General features: G+C 53.2%; 1 protein-coding gene across 2 annotated transcripts; it reads right to left on the reverse strand.

Annotated features, from left to right (window-relative positions):
• Positions 1 to 428: 428 nt before the first annotated feature.
• On the reverse strand, positions 429 to 23,716 carry SPINT2 (serine peptidase inhibitor, Kunitz type 2). 2 transcript variants are annotated; one of them, XM_046682573.1, is made up of 7 exons: positions 23,243 to 23,713; positions 7,258 to 7,428; positions 4,491 to 4,550; positions 3,175 to 3,228; positions 2,486 to 2,647; positions 2,131 to 2,169; positions 429 to 1,039 (listed from the first exon to the last, which is right to left on the reverse strand). In XM_046682573.1, the coding sequence occupies exons 1-7, from the start codon at positions 23,346 to 23,348 to the stop codon at positions 876 to 878; spliced, it is 756 nt and encodes a 251-aa protein (XP_046538529.1). In that variant the 5' UTR covers positions 23,349 to 23,713; the 3' UTR covers positions 429 to 875. The 2 variants fall into 2 exon arrangements, with proteins under 2 accessions (XP_046538529.1, XP_046538530.1); XM_046682574.1 differs by lacking the exon at positions 3,175 to 3,228 and having other exon boundaries at positions 23,243 to 23,716.
• Positions 23,717 to 24,093: the final 377 nt, after the last annotated feature.

Genomic DNA, 24,093 nt, shown 5'->3' on the forward strand with positions numbered 1-24,093 from the left:
GGACACCAAAGTGACTTTTAGGCACAGCCACGCCGATCTCAGCAAGGTCTCGGTCTTCCTCTTCTTCATCCTGATCCCAACCCTCCTGTGCCCTCAAAGGCAGCGCTTCAAGCTGTGAGTACACTCCACAGTGGGGCATTAAAAAAAGAAGAAAAGTCAATTCAGTGGGATGTGGCCAGAATTTTAAAAAGGGACATCGAATCAGAAAATATCGGAGCTCACCACAGGTGGTGAGGCTAAGTGTTGTCTGGTGAAACTTTATGGGCGCTCAGCTGTAATGGAAGAGGTATGTTGGCCAAAAATATCTGAGAGCCGCTATTTTTTTAAGGAGTCCATTTCTAGAATGGGACATCTCACGTAGGGCCCTGTGACAATTTCGGTACAGTTTAAATGAGCAGTTCCATAAAGAAAGGAGGCACATGCTGAAATTTATTTTGAAAGGGAAGGCCCCTTTTATTGAATTTGTATATTTTACTCTCTTGCTTTCAGAATCCTAATAAAAAAACCTTTTATTTCTGCTTACTTAAAAAAACCCCCAAATCAAACAAACAAAGGAAACTATTAAAATACCACTTCTGTGATGGGAAAGGAGGCAACAGGATTCAACAGAAGCGAAGGAACTACACCTGGAGCGAAGAAAGAAACAGGAGGCAACGCCCCTGGGGGCCGCCCTGCAGTGGAGGGCGCCTCCGGAAGAGGGTCTCCAGCGCAGACCGCCTGGGCGCGGGCAGCAGCCCTCTCACCCTCCGGAGAAGGAGCGGACAGAAGCCCGGCACTCACACAGACACCAATCCCTCACACAGACACCAATCCCGTATTCTAAAAGCGCACGCGCATCCTGCTGCCGCCCTCTCGGGGTCCTGAGGGCGGGGCGCTCACAGGACGTAGACGTTCTTCACCAGGTGCTCCTTGTCGTCCCCGGAGCTCCACACGGAGCGGAGGGTGCGCTCCTGGCTCCTCCCTGCCACCCTGATCAGGCAGACCACCGAGGCTCCCAGCAGGAGGATCAGGACCATCAGGAAGAGCCCTGCCAGCACCACTGCGGAGGAGAGAGGCTCAGAACCTGCGGACTGGGAGGGAGGGCCGCCCGGGGCACACCAAGGACACGTGGGCTCAGGGGGGTGTCCCCCAACCTGGGAGGGTCTGGACACCTGACACCGTGCCCCAGGGAAGTCACCAAGGAAAGTCCCTGCAGCCCTGAGCAGCAGGTTCCTGAAAAAGAAGGCGCCATGGCACGTGCACAACAAGCGCAGTGACTATCTGGGCTCCTTCTCAAAGGAAAGGTCCCACTGCAACTCTGCATTCCCTGCCCCCGCTCCTGCGTGTGCCCCACCCTCGGGAGCCACAGAGAAGGACATAGCCCCACAGGTGGCTGGGGGAGGCGAGGGTATACCCGGAGCAGTGCCCAGGTAATGTAACAGGGGGGCGTTAACTGCAGTCCCACAGGTCGGTTAAGACGCTTTTTTCTAGGTGGGGCTCCACCTAAGGAACGTGGCCTCCTGTGGCCACCACCCAGCTCCCTTCCCGGCTTGGCTGCAGAATCAGACAGGGCCGATTCCCTCCCCACTCCCAACCCTGCAGACCGGGCCAGCTCCTGCCCAGGCCTGGCCAACAGGTTCCAGCTTCACTCCTCTGACACAGAGCAGGCACGCAGACCAGCTCTGCGTTCCTTAACAGGGCAGCAGGCGGAAAGAGGCCCAACCAGCACGGCAGGTCCTTTGTGCAAACACTGCCCTGGGTGACTCAGGCTCAGAACCAGAAACAAAGGGGAGAGCAGGCCCCGCCTCCTTGTCAGACCAGACTGGTGGGGAAAAGAGCACTGACCTGGCCATGCTCCGCTCACACACGGCAAGGGCTCTCCTTCCTGTCACCCATGACCAACCCTGTACACCCCAGGGCAGCAGAGTTCCCTCCGAAGCTGGAGTCAGACTCGGGCCTGCCTGGGCCCAGCCCCCACTACTGCACTGTGCGGTGGGACAAACGGCCCCCACGTGTTCCGTTCTCGTGCAGAAACACGACTTTCTACCAGGGAGTTGTTTCTAGTGAAGGGTGAGGGATCCACAACAACACAAGCCTGCCAATACCGCTGAGCCCAGCCAAGGAGGCCAGGGGAGGGCAGAGGCCACCTACCTTTAGTGCTGTGGGGCAGAGCAGGGTACAGCTGCTTGCCTGGAAGAGAAGACAACCCTGAGAGGTCAGCTCACAGTCCTCCTGCCCTTGGAGCTGCCACCCGAGGATGCCCACAGCCCTGGGCCTTCGTGAAGGGCTCTTTCTGAGGGCTTTGAGGCCTTGACACCCTGGGGGGGGGGGGGTCCTAAGACACGTCTGCCAACACCGGGCCAAAGCCCAAGCGTGCCCCACTAGGAGTCAGAGCAGGCTGCAGTGCAAACGCTGGCATGTGGCAGGCCTCGGTTTTAGGGAGGGGTGGACAGGGGAAGGGCTGACCGCCCCCACCGCCGCTCGGACAGGAGGCTGGCCCACTCACGGAAACAGCGGTTCATGCACTCCTCCTCGGAGAGGTAGCTGTTCTTATTGCCCCGGCAGCCTCCGTAGACGAAGCTGTCACAGGCGTTCTTCTCGGCATTGAAGTACCAGCGCGGGAAGGACGCACGGCAAGGCCCCGTGACCGCCTTGGCAGTACAGTATTCTGGGAGCGAGAAGGCCCAAGGAGGACAGTCAGCAGGGCCCAGGGAAGGGAACGGAGCTGGAACGCTCCTGAGCAGTCACATGGAGGCCAGCCAACGAAGAAGCCCTCTCTGCTACAGAGACCCGTGCGTCACAGATGCAGCCGGGCGGCCCATCTGACGCCCACCTCCACGTTCCTAGGTACCTTCACCTTCACAGCCAGACTGGGTTGCTATGCTGATTCCTCTATGCCAGCCACTGTTCATGCGCACTAACTCGGTCTCTAAGATCTGTCCCAGGCCCCTTACTTTGTCCTCGGGGAATCTGGGGCAGAGCTGTGGTCACCTGCCACCACACCACCTCTCTAAAGCAGGGCTTCCCGGCATGCTGTGGCACATGCTACTTCCTGCCGCCCTGGGGCATCCTCGGAGTTCTCCCACCCAGGAAAGGTCAGGACGCCCTTAGTGGAAATCATCAACTGTGTCTCAGTTCCCAACTAAGAAAGAAAACACGCTTTGCCCATATATAAATATTTTTTAAATGTTATACCTTCATAGTCGAAAATATCACTGAAGGGGTCATCAGAATCCTGCCTTCTGGGAACTAAAACACAAACATCCGTGTCAGGAAGGCTGGGATGGACACAGGACACGAGGCCTGGCTGGGGCTGAGTGTGAAGGGGACCACTGAGGGAGCGTGGACACTGTGGCACCTGCAAGGGAGGGAGTGGAGCCCCCCTCCATGGGCAGCTTCGCTCTGTCACCTCCCAGCCCAAATGGGCTCTACAGCACACGCAGAGCGGATGCTGGATGGGGAGGCTCACCTGCCGCCACCACTGGGGTTACTATGGAAACGGATTCCAGCCACAATTCCTGGGGTGATGGGGAAGACAGTCCTGTTTACTCTGACACAGTGAGAAATTTTCTCCCAAAACAGGTGGAAACCAGAGTTATCATGCCAGTGCCCCAGGGGTCGGGATGACCTGGGAGAGGACAGCTCAGGAATAAACAGTGAACCCAGGCAAAGCAATGGCCAGGACAGTCACAGGACTCCCGGCCTAGCATAACCGGAAACTGACTCTAGCCTAACTCTCGGCACTCTGCGAGTCAGCCAACCACTGAACTAACAAATGCTCTCTCTCATGTGAGCACCAACGTCGGGGCCAGAGGACCAGAGCCAAGACTGCAGCCAGCGCGTGTCCACTGGCCAACTGGGGGGCCGTCCTCAAATGGGGCGGCAGGGGGGATCCCTCCCTCCAGGGCAGATCTCATCCAGCTGAGCCCACTGCCTACTTCAGGAAAGGTGGGCTGGACTGGCTAGTGTGTCTGGACCACTCACCCCAGGCTCCCAGTGCAGAGTCCTTAAGCATAAAGGAGGCATGGGGCAGCTGCTGTCAGCACTACAAAGCAAGCTAACAGAAAGCTCGAGATCAGGGACTGAAGCGGGAATGGAGGCGGGGGCGGCAGAGGACAGAGGGCTCAGCACAGGGAGGGAAGTGGCAAGGACACCTGAGAGCACAGGAGACAGAACAGGCAGGGAGGGGCGGGGCGGGGCCGTGAAGACAGCACAGCAGACAAGGGGCAGCCCAGAGGAGGAGGAGAGGAGCAGAGGCCTGAGCCACAAGTGGCAGTGACCACCATAACCTCCTGTCCCCAGCTGAGGCCAGCCAGGAAGCCCTGCAGAGTCCCCCGGCCCTGTGTCGCCGGACAAGGTGAGCTCCCAGCGTAAAGAGGCAGAGCCCGTGTGCCAATCCTGGGCATAGCGAAGCAGGAGGTGGGAGCCCCTGTACAATCCCAGATTACAAAGGTCCTCTCCCAGCTACCCACTCGGACGGCCCTCAGTCCATCTGGGGCTTAAGAACCTACCACTTGGGACAGAGGACTCCACTCCAGTCCCGCTGGCAGCCGAGTCATCAGTGGTGTTCTCTACAAGAGGACACACAAACAACGCCGTGAGGAAGGGCACCTGCGAGACTGCCGGGGACAACACAAGCTTTGGGCCTGTGCAGTCACGGGCCTTCGCCTCTCCCAGTGACTCCGATTTCTGCTTTATGTGGGCCCTTCGATGCGCATATGGGACCACAAGCCTACCGGAGCTGGGAAATAAGGAACCAAGATTGCCCTTGGGGGTTAAACTTTAAGATCAACTCGCTGTGAATCAGAGCAAAGACGTGTGAAGTGACTTTAAAAAGACAGAATGGGTTCCATGGCCAAATAACCTGTTTAACTGCATTAACCGACTGGATGAGTTAAAAAGCTAAGGGGGTGCACAGTGCTGTGAATGCACCTGATGCCACTAAACTGCACCATTTTTCTTTTGCTGAGGAAGATTGGCCCTGAGCTAACATCTGTTGCCAATCTTCCTCTCTCTTTGTTTTTTCTCCCCAAAGCCCCAGTACATAGTTGTGTATTCTAGTTGTAGGTCCTTCTAGTTCTGCTGTGTGGGACGCCACCTCAGCATGGCTTGATGAGCAGTGCTAGGTCCACGCCCAGGATCCAAACTGGCGAACCCTGAGCCGCCAAAGCAGAGTGTGCATACTTGACCACTCAGCCACAGGTACCTTTAAAAATGGTTAAAATGGTAAACTTTGTTATGTATATTCTCTCTCTCCCTGTCTCCCTCTCTCTCACACACACACCCACACACACACACAGCCTTAAGGCGTGGGGTGGAGAGGCCGGCCAGTTAAGGAAGAACAAGAACAAAGGGAGCGTTGGCAGGGTCCAGGGAGGGAACCCGCCTGGCTGCCTGCCTCCCTGCCAGTCTCAGCAGCCCCTGTGGAGGGCGCGGGCTGGCCTGACCTGAGGCCACTACCCAGCCACATCCCAAAGCAGCTCCCTGCCTGCCTCCTCCTCAGAAAGCACCGCAGGAGTCTGGCCGAGAGGCTTGCCTACGTGGCCCGAGGATGCAGCATCGGGGCCCAAGCGTCTGGTCCCCGGGGCGGATCTGGCTCTCATTATAAATTCATAAACTGGCACTCTCATTATCATTTGGCTTCCCACAGAGCTGGCCTGCCTGGGAGAGAATATGCCGGCAAGACCCCGGTGACTAGCTGCTCTGGCAGTGCCAGCTCTCCTCACAGACTCTGGCGAGGGCGCCTCGAGAGAGACACAGTGGAGCCAGACTCGCGTTCCAACAAATGGGTCTCTGAGCCCTTAACAGCACGGCCAGACGCTGGACCACCTCTAGGGAGACAGCGGTCTGCCTTCTCCCAGCAAAACCATCACCCATGGCCCCTTGTAGCGACACCCTGTCTTAATGCACACTGTCCACTGCTTGTGTTCTTACAACTTCGACTTTCTTCCTGAGAAAATAAGGAGTAACAGGACGACCAGGTACATTTGCTACAGGCAACTCTTGATTGGGAAAGGACAGAAAATACAAAAAAATTTCTCCTTACTTCCTCCCCCGACACTGGATCATAGCTGTCAATGGAAAAGCATAATAAATGGTATTTTCCTTAGTTGCCACCTGGTAAGGTTGCCAGTTGTCCCCGCAAAGGTGCAGGACTCGCCTGTATGATCCAAACACTTGTTGAGCGCCCCTGGGCACCGGCCACACTAAGACCCACAGAACGTTCCTCGAGGTGCTCACACTGTTGGGCTTGTGTGCTCGGGCCGTATGTTTTCAACCTCACATCGCAGCCAAAGCCACTGTTGTTTCCCCCTCTTTACAGGCCACTTTAATAAGCCTATCTGATTTCTGACTGCTGAGATCACAGCCGGTGAGTGAGGAGACGTGAAAACCCAACACGGGCACGGGGCTGTCTCCAGGCCGGGGCTCACAGGCTGGCGGTGCGCAGTGAGCACTGGGGCACCAGTACCTCCCGACACAGCACCACAATCCAGAGTCCTAACGCGGATGCCACGCTGGCAAGGAAGGCTGCAACGAGCCACACGACAATGTTAGGGAGATCGCCAGTGAAAATCTTTAACAGACGGTCTGGCTGGCCAAATCCCTGGGTCTCTGAACACTCGGGAGGGAGGGATCAGGCCCCAGAGGGCCCAAGTCTCAGTGCCACCAGACCTCAAGAAGTCGTCCCAGCTCAGTTCAGAGCCAGTGCATGCTGCTGTGGGCCTTCAGGTTTTTGTTTAGATGGTGAGGCTCTCGGTCAACATCCTCTTGATCCCACAGAAGCCCTTGCAGGTGAGGGCTGGGAGGACGGATCCCAGGAAGTATGTGCTAGTTTCACTTGACTCATAACTTGGCTGGGTGAGCTCTTCAAGCCATTTGTCCTGGAGGTAAAAATAACCCGAATGCCTAGGGAGCAAAGGGGGGCAGCCTGTCCGCGTGGACCTGGAGGGCTCTGCTCCAGAAGGGGAAGGCCACTTCCTCCTATGCCGGGTCTGCTGTGGGACACGCACTCAGAAGCAGGAGAAAGGAAGTCGGAGAGAAGACGCAGTCACAACCCCACCCAGGGCCCCCATCTGCGGCCTACTCGCCCCTTTCTGGGAAGACGAGGGACGGTAACACTGTGAAACCACCGTGGGCGACCTGCACGTGTGCCTGTTTCTTCTGCTTTTTAAAACATCCCCCAGGTTCAGCCATGAAGAACGAGGGAAGAGCAAAAAGGCATTCACATCCCAGTCAATACACTGTCTCGAAATAAAATTCCCCCCAGCACCGTCTCACCCGTGACGCCGGCACACTTCTCCAGACATTCCTCCTTGGTCAGGTAATTATTCTTATTCCCATTGCAGCCTCCATACACAAACTGCTGGCAGGATCTGTCAGTGACATTGTACCACCACCTAGGGAAGGCGGCCCGGCATCTTCCCACGGCCTTCAAAACGCGGCAAAACTCTAAAACACAAAGCAGAGACCAGTCAGTCTGGCAGAGCAATCCCGGCAACGAGGGACACGCGTGGACAGGTAAGGGAAGGCCGGGCGTTCAGAGCCCCAAAGCCTGAGGTTCCAGCACAGCCCTCCTGTGGGCTGCTCTGCAGTGTCCCCATCAGGCCCACTGAGTGACTCCTTCCTTGTATAGGGGGGAAACACGTCATCTAACACCACCGATGCCAACCCACCCGACTAAACCGTGTTCCAGCTGCATGCTGATCTTGTCCGGCCCCCATTATCAAAGATCCACACATCCAGTATAGAAAGTAAGACCTTCAAAGCCAAAAACGCAGACTTCAGTCAGGGTCTTTCTGGCTGTGCACCCCGTCAGCCCGGGCCAAGGGGAGCGTAGCTGGAAAGGCCAGAGCTGGTGGCGTGTGGCAGGAGCAGTGCTTCGACTGGAGCTCTCAGCACCCCTCGCCAGGACCCTCCTTCACCCCCCGTCCACCCTCTGCTGGGGCAGGCCACTTTCCACTCACTGAGCACAGGAGCCGCAGAGAGAAGCTCCCTAAGCCTGGTCCCCCTCTGCCCGGCGCCGTAGCGGTTCCCACCTGAGCACACTGAGACGGGCCTGGGCTTCCAGGAGCCCTAAAATCTGGCCCTACTCCAGAACACGGGGCGCAAAGCAACAGGATAAAATTCTAGCCAGATACGTCTGCCTGCAAAAGGCCTAGAAATCTGCGCGCTTTCTTAAAAAGGGAGCAAGAAGCCAGCGCTGGAAGACTCACCCGCACTAAGCGAGACTCCCCGGGAGGACAGAAGGACTGACAGCAGCTCAACGAGGGCGTAACCAGGCCACACGCCTCGTCGTCTGCCCTGTACCACCCCAGCGCCCCTCCTGGCCCTCAGCACGAGTCCACATCTCCTGACACCCAGCCATCACCCACCTCTGCCCTCTGGCATCAGGGCATCCAGCCTGCGTGGGCCCAGCACAGGGGGCTCCACACACACCTCAAATAAAAGCACCCCAGGGCCCTACACTTGGTCACACGCTGCCATTTACTGCTCTCTAGTTGTTTTCGCATCTGTCAGGTTGACTTCACCAACCAAGGGATGACTCGTGAAAGCACAGGGGTCAAGATTTGTGCTTCTCTAGGGTCTCCCAAAATACGTCACAGGGATGGGCATGAAACCAAACGCTTCACAAAACATCAATCTCTGGACAAAAAAGATCGGTACTGTGCGAAACAAACACACGCACCCCAGGGAACTTCCGCACAGCAATAAATACAGGTGACCAGTACAGCAGAAAAAGCGTATTCTAAATCAGAAATTCTCTGTTAATTTGAGAGCAACCGTCGATTAAACCGCCTGTTACAAAGCACCTTATCTGGACACCTCATATGAATGGAATCATACAGTATGTCCAGAAAAGGCAAGTCAACAGAGACAGGAAGTAGATCAGGGGTTGCCGGGGGCTGGGCGCGGGGTGGGGTGCAACTGAAAATGGGCACAAGGATCTTTTGGACATGATGGAAATGTTCTAAAATTGGATTGTGGGGATGGTTGTACAACTCTGTAAATGTACCAAAAATCACTGGACTGCATGCTTAAAACAAGTGATTTTATGGTATATGAATGATTCTTTTTAATAAAACAGTTAAAAAATAACCGGGGCATCCTTTGTCCCTAACACATCAACCAGAACCACCTGGGTGTGCACCTGGAGCAGGGACTTTGGACGATGTGCCAAAGGTCAAAAATGTCCACAGTCGGGGCCAGCCTGGTGGCACAGCAGTTAAGTTCGCACATTCCGTTTCAGCGGCCCAGGGTTTGCCGGTTCGGATCCCGGGTGCAGACATGGCACCATTTGGCACGCCATGCTGTGGTAGGCGTCCCACGTATAAAGTAGAGGAAGAGGGGCATGGATGTTAGCTCAGGGCCAGTCTTCCTCAAAAAAAAAAAAAAAAATATATATATCCAGTCAACACCCCGAGGGAGGCACTCACACTCTAAGTGGGTGAACTGGATCTCAGTTAAAACAAAAACCTGAGAGAGGACCCAGCGAAGGTCACGGCAGCCAGGCAGGAAGGACTAAACACCACGGCAGAGAATTCGACAGGGTGACCTAGTATAAAGGGTGGGAATTCGGGGGCTTTTCATGAGCAAGGGTGCCAGACACACACTCTGTAGCAGGTGTGGAAGCTGAGGGTGTGTTTATCCAGGGATGGAAGGCAGTGCCTTGGGGAAGTCAGTGCTGCTGGGGATCTGGCCCTCATCTCTGCAGGCTGGGACCCGCACTCCAGGTGCCCTCACACCGACGAGACACAGGCCTGCTGATCCTCACTAATGAGGCGCACAAGGGCACACTAAGAAAGTACCTGTCAAGCAGGCTGGATGTGTACAGTAACCAGCACAGCACTTCAGAGAGCAAGCTGAAGTGTAGCAGGTCGTGTGGAGTCAGACAAGGGACGTCTACTGCAGGATTCCCAGGGACGTCCCCTCCGGGGGGACCTTGCAGGCAGACCAGAGGCACACAGCAGACAAGTGGGGACAGCTCACCAGTCAGTAGAGCGCGGCCCAGGTCTGCCTCCGGGAGGCTCCCTTTCCTGACAGGAACGTCCTTCCGGTGGATGTGCTAGTCCCTTCATTACTAATCTGTTCTCTCAGCCAGATGCTCACATCTGCTCTCAATTGTCACAACTGATTTCACAGTGGAAGCTTGAGAAAGCAGCCTCATTTCCAGCTTCCTGGAGGGGGAGGGGGGGAGCGGGGGACAACTTTACTTTTGTCCCAGGGGAATTTAGAAATGTTTCTTTATTAAGAGAAAACTTGGACAAAAACCACAGTATGTCTGGAAAGACAGAATGTTGACAATTGGTGAAGCTGAGTGATGGTTCATAAAACTGTTTTCATGACTTTGTGTCCATTTGAAAATTCCTATAATAAAAAGAGAAAAAAAGGCAACTTCCTTTTCCCTCAAATTTGATTAGAGTAAAATGCAGAGAGCCCTCAGTCACAGAGTAACCGGCCGAAGCTAGGTTCAACAAAGCGAAGTCTAAGCACCCCTCACAGCGCCAAGGTCCTTCATAAACGCGGAAGCCCGGCGACTGGAGGGGTCTCATTCTGTCATGTGTCACGTGCGTTTACTAACTCAATTGCCTTTAAGCCTCAATGATACAAAGTTTTACTCTCTGGACGGGAGAGACACGAACTCCGAACTCATGGAAAAGAATCTTGCGTCTGTCTGCTTGTCATTTCAAAGGCACAGTGTTCCCTCAGGGAATCCGGGCCAGAGGCTCTTCACCTCTGCCTCAAACAGCAGCAGGCCATTTCCTTTCCTTGTTTTCCAAAAAGCTTGTACAGAAAGACAGACAGAAATAGAAATACTTCAGCATGTACAGGGGCTTCCATGACTTACCATCTTCCTTAAAAAAACCTAAAAAACAATTAAAGTACTATACTTTGGTAGATCCAGATTACAATCAAATGAACCCAAATGCAGCGCACTATTCATGCATTATTCATTCCTCAACTGACTCCCCATTTACGGCCTGCCCCAGGCATTACGGCAGGCACATTCTGGGCCCTGTGCCTAATGTCCCAATAAAACTGTGAACCATGGAGAACACGGCCCACCCGCCCATGCCTGAGGACCCCGAGCCTGGGGCTGGGAAGCTGACCAAGAGCAGAGCTGGGACCTGCGCTCACACAGGCCTCAGCAGAGAGCACTAATGTAAGGACCCCTCAGCCCGACAGAAAGAGAAAGTCGCTGTAGTAACAGGCAGTGGGAAAAACAAGAAACTCAAGTTGCCTAAAAGCCAAAACATTCCTGAGGGCCTCTATGGGCAAGGCCAGGCCACTGTTTTCAGTCACACTCAACTGACAGGGTCACAAACAGCCCATACCAAGACAGGGTCACGCACAGCCCACACCAAGACAGGGTCACGGATAGCCCATACCAAAGGAACCAGTCAAGGCTGGGGGGAATGTGGTTGGACACATCTTCAGGAAATTACTCCTTAATGAACAATTCTATTATTATTAAGAGATGATGAAATGACATTAGTCTTATAACAGTGCTGGGAAACAATCCTGAAAAATACGTCTCAAGTCCTATTTGTATGCTCATAAACGCTAGTGCAAAATTAAATACTATTCTATATGTTTTTAAAGCGCAGAGTAAGAAAAACAGGGAAAAGCTGAAAGGAACCAAATTTGGATACACTCACTTCAGAATATGCCAAAATGGCATTTCCGTCTTGTAGAAACAGTAATGCTCCTTTGGAAAAGCACCCACAAACAGTTAAAATCCCACACTCTCTGAAATATCAGCCTAATTACAAACCCCGGCAGGCATTTTGAACATCAGCTATTACAAAATTGCCAAACAGACTGGTCTTTGTCATGGAAAACAGGTTTCTCTGGTCTTGAAGTCACCAGAGCTTCGACCAAGACAAGCAGCAATGGCTCAGACAACTTCACCACGTGCAGTCGGCTGGACTCATCTGCTGTCACCTTCTAACAAGGACTTCACGGGAACTTCAGCCCCCCAGGCACTACAATTTAACTTAACTTCACAGGCTGAAGAAGATGGTGCATAATCATTCTTCACAAAGGCACAGTGGCCCCCGCAGCCTGGTGGTTAAGTTCAGCACGCTCCACTTTGGCGGCTGGGTTTGGTTTGCCGGTGCAGACCTACACTGCTCTGTTAGCGGCCATGCTGTGCTGGTGGCCCGCATACTAAAAAATAGAGAAAGACTGGCATGGATGTCAGTTTGGGGCAAATCTTCCTCAGCAAAAACAAAACAAAATAAAAAAATGTGCAACTGCATCGGTGCCTACGCTGAGAAAGAAGTTTACTTTAATAAAAGATTTCAAATATCCTGAAAAGAACAGAAAATACCATAACACTGGTGTATCCACTTCTCAGCTTTATCAAATTCTAACGTTTTGAAGGACTAAACATTACCGATAGAACTGAAACCCTTTGTACATCCCTCACTTCAAGCCCACCTTCTCTCCCCCCCGAATTAACCACCACCATGAACTTGGTGTTTGCTTTTCTTCATGTTTTATACCCATTCAGAGTAAGTCTACTTTTAAAACAAGCAAAAGTAACTCTCCTAGGGTTCTACTCCTTGGTACACACGTCACCCCACGGTGCTACGAACTGACGAACGCTGACTTCACGCCCACCGCACGCACAGTAAGAAAGCCCCAGATGGCCCCACCAGCCTGCAGCCTCCTGTGAACTGCTCCTCCTCCTCCCACCATCGTTTTCTCTAGAGCGAAGGTCAGGAAACGTTTTTTATGATGGGCCAAATGGTAAACATGAGGAGGACTGACTTGCTTTGCACGTGAGTGTGGAATCATGTAAAACAACAGGAAAAATTACCACTGGTCTATGACCTCTAAAATTTTTTGTCAAAACATTAAAAACTGTAGGGCCTGGCCCCGTGGCCGAGTGGTTAAGTTCGCGCGCTCCGCTGCAGGCGGCCCAGTGTTTCGTTGGTTCGAATCCTGGGCGCGGACATGGCACTGCTCATCAAACCACGCTGAGGCTTTGTCCCACATACCACAACTAGAGGAACCCACAACAAGAAATATACAACTATGTACTGGGGGGCTTTGGGGAGAAAAAGGAAAAAATAAAATCTTAAAAAAAAAAAAAAAAAACATTAAAAACTGTAAATGTATAGAATAATGAAAAAAACAGTGAAACAAATATTTGTGTAGTACACTCTAAGTTAAAACATTAGAAACTTAAGAATTAAAGTGTTTAAATTTCTTCGTAAAATAAATCGCCAAGAGCCGTTTGGACAGTGCTGCGGCCTTCGGTCACACCCCTACCCATGGAGCCGGCCCCCGTCAGCTCCCCCGGCGGACCGTGCTCCCTCTCTGCAGGGCTGCAGCCGCTTCCGACATTTATCCTTTGCCCTCTCCACGTCATCAAACTGCTCTGGGAGCTGCTTAACCTCGCGCAGAGGTGTCTGCCAGTGACGCTTCCTCCGGGACATCATCCTTTTTGTCACAACCACTGTCCTCATTCCTGTGGGTAAGGGCACCCTCACTGAGCTCCCCGGCTGCACGTCCAGGCTCTCAGACAGAAGTGTGTCACCGTCCCCACAGGCAGCTGCTGCTTCTATCACTCTACTTAGGCGCGAATGGAGCCTGACCTTCAGCGTTACCACTGTTCCTCTTGTTACTTCTACCGATTAACGAGTTTTGTACACGGTCGCCCATGTTTATCACTGGGAAAGAAGGAGAGGCTTTGCTGTGTATGAACTGAACCACAGGCGTGCAGGGAGCCATCAGCCCGCGTAGTTGACACGGGGACCTGTGACTGGAGCACCAGGAGCTGAAACCTGTCCTCCTGCGTACTCAGTTAATATACTGTGGTAATCGAAATTTGAGCCCTGCAGTTGGGCCACTGAAATTACTTAATGAAACTGTGGTAACTGAAACTCGTGCATATCAAAAGCCACACAAGCTAGGACTGCCTTTATTTCAAGCTTCGTGGGTCACACAGTTCATGTGTCATTGCAGCATGACAGCAGCCTTAGACAATATGTAAGTGAATGACCATGGCTGTCATTCCAATAAACTGTATTTATAAACACTAAAATTTTACTTCACATAATTTTTACATGTCTTGAAATATTCTTTTGATTTTTTTCAACCATTAAAAAATGGAGACAGCTGCCCTGGTGGCCTAATGGTTAAGTTCGGCGTGCTGGGCTTTGGCGGGTTCGGTTCCTGGGTGTAGACTGGTGGCCATGCTGTGGTGGAGACCCACATACAAAATAGAGGAGGACTGGCACAGATGTTAGCTCAGGGCCAATCCTCCTCAGCAAAAAAAATAAATAATGTAGAAACCATACTTAGCTCTTAGGCCATAAGCAGCAGTGCCCCGAGCTGCAGTTTGCCAGAAGCTTCTTCAGTGTTTATAAAAACACCCTGCTCAGATTTTCCACCCTCTTGTCAGGACTTGGCGAGTCTGATAAGCGTGGTCAGAAGCTATCATACACACTCTGAGAGTTCACATTTCTTACAACAACACTGATCATGCATTCCTCAGGTCTACCCTTTGCCAAAAACGCTGTGGCACATCCTTCCATCACTAAAAACAGCTCTATGCTTTTCATTATAGCCACTTGGAATTCTAAGGATAATGCCTAAAAAGGGAAATTATTTACTATAATAACCCTCACATTTGAAAACCATATTTTACACAAAAAAATAGATATAGTTCATCCCTCAGTATCCGAAAGCAAAGAAAGTAATGAAGAGTCATTTACTTCAAGAGTTTCAAAGAACAGGGGCAACTATCAGTCCATCCACAACGGGCCTGGTGCCCAGCCCTACAGGAGCTGGCCGTCCAGCACCAGGCAGCTCGTTTGTGCTGGGTCAGTAACCCGTGAGACGGCCACAGAGCGGAACACTCAGAGCTGGTAAACACAGGCAAGCGCGTGCTGGTCCAGAAAAACGTCTAAGACTAAGAGGGGAAAAAAGCGAAAGAATGGCTTCTACGATTGCTTTTTTAAACTTTTAATTTAGACACATGCATGAATCTACCTTCAGGGAAAGGGACTAAAGGAGGGAGAGGCTTTTCCACAGGTTTTCTTTTCCATCCGCGTCTTTTAGTTCAGTTGGAGTATTCTCGTCTTGTGAATGTGTTGCTTTGTTTTTTTTTAAGGCTCAGGAGTGGTTTTATCTGGATAATGGATTATGATCCCTTTTTTTGGCTTAAATTTTACACTTAAAAATTTAAAACTACATGGTAAATAAAACTGAATGTACTAAATTCCCAATGGGCAGCACTAAGCAACCAGGGTTTGGTGAATAGCTATTATATGTAAACAGGGTGGCCATATAATTTATCCTCCGGATCACGACACTTTTCAGAATGAAGGGAGGTGTTCTTAATAGTTACCCTGGGATATACAGGGGTGTAAATTGGAACCCTCCAAGGTAAACCGGCTGAGTAGCCATCCTACAGAGAAGACAGTGACTGGGGATGTGGTCCTGCCCCACGGGCTCACAATTAAGTCAGAGCCGCAAGTCTTGCTTAGATAGAAGAACACAAAGTAAAATATTACAATCACACCCTAAACTCAAAGGGTTTGTAAGCCTCACAACGTACAAAGGGAACGACCAAAGGCTCTGGTATAGGGAGGGGAGTGACACCATAAGGAAGTCGTTCGGCAAAAGTGTGTAGGACAGACTGGAGAAGAGCCTGTAGGAAGCCGTCTGGTAAAGTGCCCACGCGCGGAAATCCCAGACTGCCCGGTTCCCTGACCTCCCTGAGCTACTTCCTCATTCGTAACACAGGAACCACAATACATGTAACAAACATGTACGACACTCTCAATAAAGCCGGAAAATGTATAAACCCCCAAATTTTTTAATTCAGCAAGCCCCATATTCACGGATTTAGGCCCGGTTAATTTTAAAAAATGCAGATTTTAGAGTCTTAGAGTATCTAAATCAAAGACTCCTCGGAGACTTAGGAAGACAAGGCAAAGCTCTGATTATGGACCCACCATATCTGTGACACAGTCAGAAATAGATATCTCGTCTTGGCCGCCCCCGCTCACTGCTGTTCCTACCCTAACACAGAGCTCCTAAAACCCTTGTGATTTCCTGAGTGCTAGGAGCATCTTTTGTTCTATTTCGTCTTTGACCCAGGTTCCTGACACAAGTTTCTAAGACCCTAGGAATCCCTGGAGTGATAAGATTGTCTTTTGTGTGCGAATGAGATGACTGGTGGCTGGGGGACCCCTAGACAGCTTCAGGATGGGGGCTGGTTGTCAGAAAGACCAAGGCAAGTTTAGAGAACTGAAACTTCCAGCCCCACCCCAACCCCCAGGGAGGGGCGAAGGGTGGAGGGTGAGTTAATAATCAATCATGCCTCCATAAAAATCCCTAACTAAGGGCTTAGGAGAGCTTCTAGGTTGGTGAACACATCCATATGCCAGAAGGGTGGCTCACCCCAAACTCCACGAAGACAGAAGCTCCTGTGCTGGGGGACCCTTCCAGACCTCGCCCTAAATCTTTACCTGGCTGTTCACCTGTATTCTTTATAATAAAGCAGTAAACATGTTTTCCCTGAGTTTTGCGAGTCATTCTAGCAAATTACTGAACCCCAGGAGGGGGTCATGGGAACCCTCAATTGATGGTAGGTTGGTAAGAAGAAGAGGTGACAACCTGGGATGTTCAACTGGCACCTGAAGGGCGAGGGGCAGTCTTGCGGGCCTGGGCCGTTAACCTGTGGGGCCTGCGCTCACTTCCGCAGTTCGTGTCAGAACTGAGTTACACTGGAGGACACCCAGTTCATGTCACTGAGGAGGGATGCAGGAAAACCCACCCCCGTGGGGTCCGAAGTATTCTGGAGTAATGAGAGTCTCCCCTCTCAAATCCCTTTAGGTCAGGGGAGGTGCAAGGCCAAGATCGTTGGCGAGAGGTATCCTGAGGCCACTCTAAGTCTCACTGAGTCCAAGCTGACCCGAAGGCCCATCTCTGTGCAGAGGCGGGTCCTAACGTCGGCTCCGAGGGGAGGGTTTCTTGGACACAGAAGAGTGTTGTGAAGATTAAAGGAGTTTTTAATTCAACTACGAGCACTTCAAATGTTTGGCACAAAGCTTTGAAGAAATAGTAGACATTACATTTTACGAAGACCAGACAAACACAGAGAGAATGGGAATGAAGAGAAAGAGATGGATGACACATTTCAGCAGAAAGTCCAACTGAAAGTGGTGACTGACAGGATACAGGGATACGGACAACCAGAAGTACAACCTCTGAGTCAGAGCCGATCAAACCAACTCAACCTCTGTCTGTCTGCTGTGCCCCCACTTGCCATGCCCTGAGTGACAGGATTCCTTTAATCTTCACCCAGCATGGGACAATAGATCAAAGTCCAGCAACGCTGCACCATCACGAGCCTGAGCTCAGACACAGAGCCCGAGGGCGGGGCTGGAGAGAGGGAGAAGAGCCAGGCCTTGGTCACCCACTTGCACTTCTGGACCTTTAAGTGCCTTTTCCCCAAGGAATCAGAGGATCTTCAAAATTCTGCGTGAGTGAAGAGGTACGAAGACCAGGAGGTACTCAAGGCTGTTTTAACTCTATCGCGCCAAATTCCAAAGGAGACATTTATTTTATAATCAGCCTTATTTCACGGTGATGGAAAAATCTACCTACTTCAGCTCGCTGGCTCGGTTCTACATACCTGAGCGCTTCTGTTTCCAGCACAGCTACCAGCTACCCATCTCCTCTAGGTTCAGCTGCCTGGAAGTTGTCATTATTAGGACAAGCAATTCAGAAAATTTAAAATCACCCCGAGGTATTTATGGGAAAAGAACATTTACAATGACAAATCCAACTTAAATTATAAAGCTCGTAAAATCTTGGTGTTTTAGATATAAAATCTTGGCATTTTAGATATAAAATATTTAGAAATAAAAGTTTACATTTCATAAACGATCAGCACAAGGCAAACCAGCGCTCCTACACACTGTCACTTCATATTCCTCACTCCAGCAGGATTGTAAATTCCACCCTCACCTCAACCATAGCTGGAATTACAGCGGCCCATCCGAGTAACGTGGAAGGAGCAAGCCGTTGCGGAGCCTCTCCCCACGCTGCTGCCAGTGCGCACTCCCGGGCTAACCTTTCCTGAAGCAAGGACTGTTCTCAGAAATTCTTCTGAGGAAAGCCAAGGGTCCTCTCCTAGAGCCTGTCTCTTAACATTTGTTTCATTATCACTGCTCTAAGGAGCCTTTTTAGACACGTTTTTCCTAGTCACCCATCACATTTCAATACCACAGACATACTGAATATCTATCTAGGTAGAGTAGCACTTTGAAAGGTCACTAACTATTGTAATATCTAATATTTTGTCACCCCCCCCCGAACATGCCCTAGACTCTACATGACAGACCCTGGGACACACACGGACACAACAGCACATATAAACTGAGGCACTTCCAGTTAAGGGCCTTCTGAAGCCGTGGACCCAGGACCCCTCATTGAGATCCACCTCAGATGCTTGTGTATAAAACAGCGAAACTCTCACCCTCACTTCCAGAACCCTCTCCAATAGTGAAAATGACGGGAGATACACCTCAAAGTCACTCAAGTCCGAAGCTCTGGGCCTCAGCATCCATGCTCCCGCATTCCTTCACAGGGAGCTTCCAAAAACGTCTTGTCACAAACAACAGGCGCAGAGGCCTCTGTGGCCAGGCCCGTACAAAGGCATCCACAACCCCTACTCCAATGCCTCCGGGCACCGGTGAGCGATGCATTAGTCATGTGAGCAGCGGGTCCCCAAGGCCTCCTGGGGTTAGTGACGTCACAGGCTACCTCACCCTTAGCTGGCCTCCCCTGTTGGCCGCAGGCCATGCACACACAGGCTTGGCTGCCTGGCCAACCGCCTGCAGACAAGCCCACGTGCAGATGACTGCGATGGGGAACCTGCGAGCCTGGTGGGACTCGTGAAAGAGGAGAGCCTGCCCTCTCTACCACACGAGGAGCTCTCGAGTGCTGGCCAGGGCAAAGGCAGTTTCCAGAGGAAAGCGGCCACTCTCTCAGTGCACCTAAAAAAGCGCCCCCTGTTCTTTAGGGGCTGTCACCACTGGAGCCTCAAAAGGCCCCACTGTCAGTACACCACACCTTACCTTACTTTTTAGCGTACCCACCACCAGACAGACTCACTGTTCATTTATGTGCCGTTCCATCCTCCTCCCAGTGCAATGCAACAGCACGGAGTGGGGCTCTCCGGTTCTGTTCAGTGCCCTATTTCCAGGGCCTCACACTGTGCCTGGCACTTGGCAGGTGCTCAGTAAACACGCACTGACTGAGTCAATGAGCAGCCGTTTCAGACTGTCCTGGGACCCACGGCCTTGCTGCAAGCACAACAAGCGCCTCCTCTGGGGGGAAAGGACTCCTGCAGCCACTCCTCTGGAGCAGCCCCGCTGACCACCAACACCAGTGCATTTGGGCGCTTATCTATCAGGGACCTCTGACCACCCACGATCCAGGGAGTGAGGAGAAGACAAGGGAACGTGACTAAAAACATGCTTATTGGAGACTGGCTGGAAAGTTCAGCCTTCTGGTCAAAGCTCTGGGGAAACTGTAACTAACCCGAGAGGTCAATGGAAACTGAAGGTCACTTGAAAGTGCGGTGGAGACTCTCAAATGAACGCTGCCACACTCGTCTCCATGGAAATTCCCAAGAACAATCCACAAAGGACTGTGAGCCAAGTAACCATTAACACAAGCTCTGCTGCCCGCGGCGGCAGAAAGGCAGCAGGAACTACACTTAACTGACCACCGCCCAAAGGCACTTTCGAGGCCCTGTTCTGTGGAGGCATACATTATCTGCCCTTGTATTGATCAAAACTCTGGATTTGAGGGCCCTCCAAATACCAGGACTTATCATCTGGGGAAGAGAGACAATCATGCCCATCTGTGGCCACCTGATAAGGGGTTTTCCCTCCCTAACAGCAGCGTCACACAAACACACCCTCTCTGCCCTGGACAACGGACACAGCACTGCTGTGTGTGATGCACCTCCTGCTCCTAAGTGGAGCAGATTCTTAAGGTGGGGGGTCACAACCCAAACGCTTACAGATACAGTGGGCAGGCCCAGTGAAGAAACACAGACTGAGGGACAGAAGTCTATGTCCTGTTCCCAAGGAGCACTCAGCACCAGCTTAGGGCCGCTGGGTGGGAACACTGGCCTGGTGCCACCAGATCTTCAGTTTTCAGATGAAGCCAAAAGCTAGATTTTTCCATAAAAAATTCCCAGTTCTGGCAACTGCACAAGTCACTTAAAGCCTGTTTGAAGCCTCCTGGGAATGGCCGGTTTATAATCGGCGTGCCTTCCATCGAAGACTGGAACTCTCCCTGAACGCCAGACACACGTGGAGCAAAACCAGTGGTCCCGCTCCCCAAAAGAGCTGGATCAGGATACTCTTCGCCGAGTTTCCAGGTGTCCACTGTGTCCCATGCCGCCCCCCCACCCCCACCTGCCCTCTCCCAGCCAGCGCCTCACCAACACTGTCAGTCCTGAGACCACCTGATGCTCCTATCACCACGAGAAGCCCCAGAGTCCTGAGTTACCCCTCATCCCCGTACATCCTGCTTTGTCACCAGCTCCCGTCCCCCAACTCCTGGGGCTTCTCGTCCTGATGACCCATCTTAAGTAAAATCTCATTTCCTCAATCTCTTCTCTGAACATTCCTGTCACTTTCTTACTCTAATGGAACCCGCTCTCCCCGGAGATATGCCTTCTTTTGTGCCCTTCCAAGAGGGAAGGTCTCCTTGCTCCTCAGCGGTGCTTCCAGACCATCCTCCCTCCACCCCCTCAAAAGCCCCCAGCTCCAAATCTCTCCATCAGAGTGGATCCAAGCCCCTGGTGCATCCCCTGCTGACTCAGATGCCTATTCCTCACTTCTCCACAACTGTAGCTCCTGGCTCACGAGCACTGCCGCTGCTCCTACCATCAACCTTTCCATATCCTCGGACCATCCTGGCCTCTTGGTTCCTAGGCCTTCTCTCCTCCAGTGATCCTGTCCTCCCCCAGGTCCTCCCTCCCATGGTCACGCCTAGACTTCGTCTCAAGAACTGCAGCCTCTTCAGGACCTCAGTTTCATGAACATCACTCACGGCCCATCATATCCTTTCCTTCTAGATCATTCCTCCAAAATCCAACAATCCATTAGCCCTACCACCTTTCCACGACCCCTCAGCCCCCTCATGTCTTCACACAGATTAAATTCCTTGCTCAGCCATTACAACCACCCTCTTACACACATTCACTACACACTCCCCCCCGCCCCGACTCTTCTGGCAGGACCTGTGCAACTGCAAGTGGCGAGAGAAACATCTCACTCTTTGCAGATGACCTTCCTTCCTGAGAAGGCTAGGCATCAACGTGACCAGAAGAGAGAAGGGGAAAAAATCAAAACTACCTCCTGCCTCCAATTGAGCTGTGGAAAGCTTTTGAACAAACAACTTCAGATAAGTGAGGGCATTAGTTCACCCAGCCAGGCAGGAGTACTTCTGAAAGGTCAGCAGGTCGAACTGGCTGCAGCGGCTGGGGAGGCCACTGGGAAGGGAGAGGGCTCTGCGGCCAACCTGGCTTCGTCACAACTATTGTGTGACCTTAAGCCAGATCTGTGACTTCACTACCGCCCCTGGTTGTCTCAAGGATTAAATAACACATCGGAGCTCAGAGTAAGCAACAGATGTTAGCCCCAAAGTCAGTTCTGATGAAGTCCCAGGCCAGGTACCTGGAAGGTACATCCTAACATAATTACTTCATCTAACAGAGTCCAGAAGGGCTGACAAATTCCAGTTCAGACTGCAAGGATGACCAACAGCTGCAAGCCTAATTCCTGGTCCTCTAGCGCTGGGCCTCTGCCCACTGGCCCTTGACATCCCCATTAACTCATTTTTCCCTCTCTGCCTCAGGCATAGGCAAATGAAGTTTTCAAAAGTCACCACAGACAATGACTTGGTGCATACACATCCTGCTTTCTTTCCACCCAAAATGCTGGCCTATAAAACGACCTGGCATCCAACTCACGTCCTCCTCCAACCCCCACCCCACCCCTGCTCCAGCCATGCCACCTCTCTGTCTTTTCCTTGGAATATCACCACGCTTGTTCCAGCCTCAAGGCCTTTGCACTCCATCACCTCTAACTGGACACTCGTCCCCGAGGTCTGTGCGTGGCTGCCACCTCCTCATTCTCCAGGTTAGAGCTCCGAGGTCACCCTCCTCAGAGAGACGTCCCCTGACCACCTGAGCTGAAGCACCCCCCCCCTCGCCTTACATCCGTCTACCTGTTGTGTACTTCGCCCTGTCCTTTTCCTTCTGAGTAATTTAATACTGCGGTGAGCGCTCCTGATGTAAACGTTTACTCATGTCTGTCTTTCCCACTAGAACATAAGCTCTCTAAGTGCAGGGACCCGGCCTGTCTGAGTCACAGCTGTTATCACCGGGGCCAGCACCGTCCCTGACACAGAGCAGGGCCTCAATCGCTTCTGCTGAATCAATAAATTCTTCTTTCAAGAGACTTCTTTCCCAAGCCCGCTTGTGCTTGTCTGAAGCCCTTAAGGTTGTACCACTCGTTCAAGAAGACTTTGCAGGCCAAACCTCCCTGGAATGTAGAGGTTTAAACCCGGCTTACGCCCCACCAACCTCTAGGGACCAGTTCACGCAACCCCAGCGCAGCCCCCCCAGTGCCAACGCTCTCCTTACACAAGGCGCCACACCCCTGCAGCGGGGCAGTTTCTCCCCTGCAGCACCTGCTTTCCTTCTCCTTCCTTTGGTCTGAGAAACGCCTTCCTTCTTGGAGGCCCTCTACTGCAACTGACCCAAAAGGTTTCTCGGGGAGCTCTGGTCCCGTACCCAAAGAGGGGGCGGTGGGGGCTGTTTCTCCGCGGCTAAAACTGCCACCAGGTTACCTGATCCCCAATCCAACTCCCACCCCCTCGGGCCTGGCCTCCCTGGGCTTTCCCGGGCCCTGGAACGTTCAGCTGCCAGGAAGAGGATGGTCTGCCGCCTCTCACCCCTTCCTGCACAGGAAGGGCCACTGTCGTTCCGCCTCGGTCACCAGCCCTAGTCCCCGCCCTCACCCACAGGAAACTTTCCCAGCCCGGGCTCCTCCGCCCGTTCTCACTCCCAAGGGCTCCCAAACCTCGTCTCAAGGCTCAGGCACCCCCGCCGACCCTCCCCGCTCGGCCCCTGCCCCTAACGCCCCGCCTCCGGGCCCCCGGCCCCACACCCTCCCGGGAGACCCGCCCGGGCTACACAGCTGGCGTCCCTCACCGTGGACGCTCTGTTCTCCGTCGGCCGCGTCAGCCCCGAGGACTAGCAGCGAGGCCAGCAGCGCGAGCAGCGCCCGGCAACACCCGGGTCCGCACAGCGGCGCCATGACCAGCTCCACCCGCCGTCCAGGCGAGGCCTAGAGCCGCGGGCCGTTGGGGTCTCGCGAGCAGGTGCGGGAAGACCCCTGCCGCGCACGCGCACTGGAGCGCCTCGTGCTCCCGTGCGGGTGCTCCCGTGCGGGCGCTCCCGGAGGGTCTGCGAGGTGCCGCGCAGGCGCTCAGGTCGAAGTCGCCGGGAAGACCCTGTCGCGGACCGGCGGGGTGCGGACACGCGGCCTCTCCGCCCGCGATGCGTCAGTCCGCCCCTCGCTTGCCCCCTGCGACACTCGGCGACTGTCCCACCGTGCAGGCCCCGCCACACCTCCACACGCGCGGTGGGTGCTGGCGCCAATGGCGGCCGCCTCGAAGCAGCTCCCTCAGGTGGCAGCCGCGGAGGGGCGGGACGCACCTGGCGGGGCGGGGCGGCAGGGCGCATGCGCAGAGAGCAGGCACCTGGGCGGCCGCGCCCCTCCCTCGGCGCACCTGGGCCCGCCCCCGGCGCGGGGAGGGACGGGGCCTGCAGTGGCCCCGCCCCTGTGGGAACCTTGCCCTGGGAGGCGCGCGCCCCATGCGCGTGGGGCTCCTGCAGCCCTCGCCCCTGTGGTCGGCGTCCGGGTCCCTGCGCTCTGGGCTGGGCCTCGGGCTGGGAGGATAGGGCGCAGACACGCTCTCCCTGGAAACCTGTGGGGTGTTGCCCACCGCTTCAGCCTTCCTTTGAGGGGAGGGTGTTGGTTCCTTCCTAAATGCAGCGTT

This window comes from Equus quagga, chromosome 13 (genome assembly GCF_021613505.1).
Source record: "Equus quagga isolate Etosha38 chromosome 13, UCLA_HA_Equagga_1.0, whole genome shotgun sequence".
In the NCBI taxonomy this organism is placed as follows: Eukaryota; Metazoa; Chordata; class Mammalia; order Perissodactyla; family Equidae; genus Equus; species Equus quagga.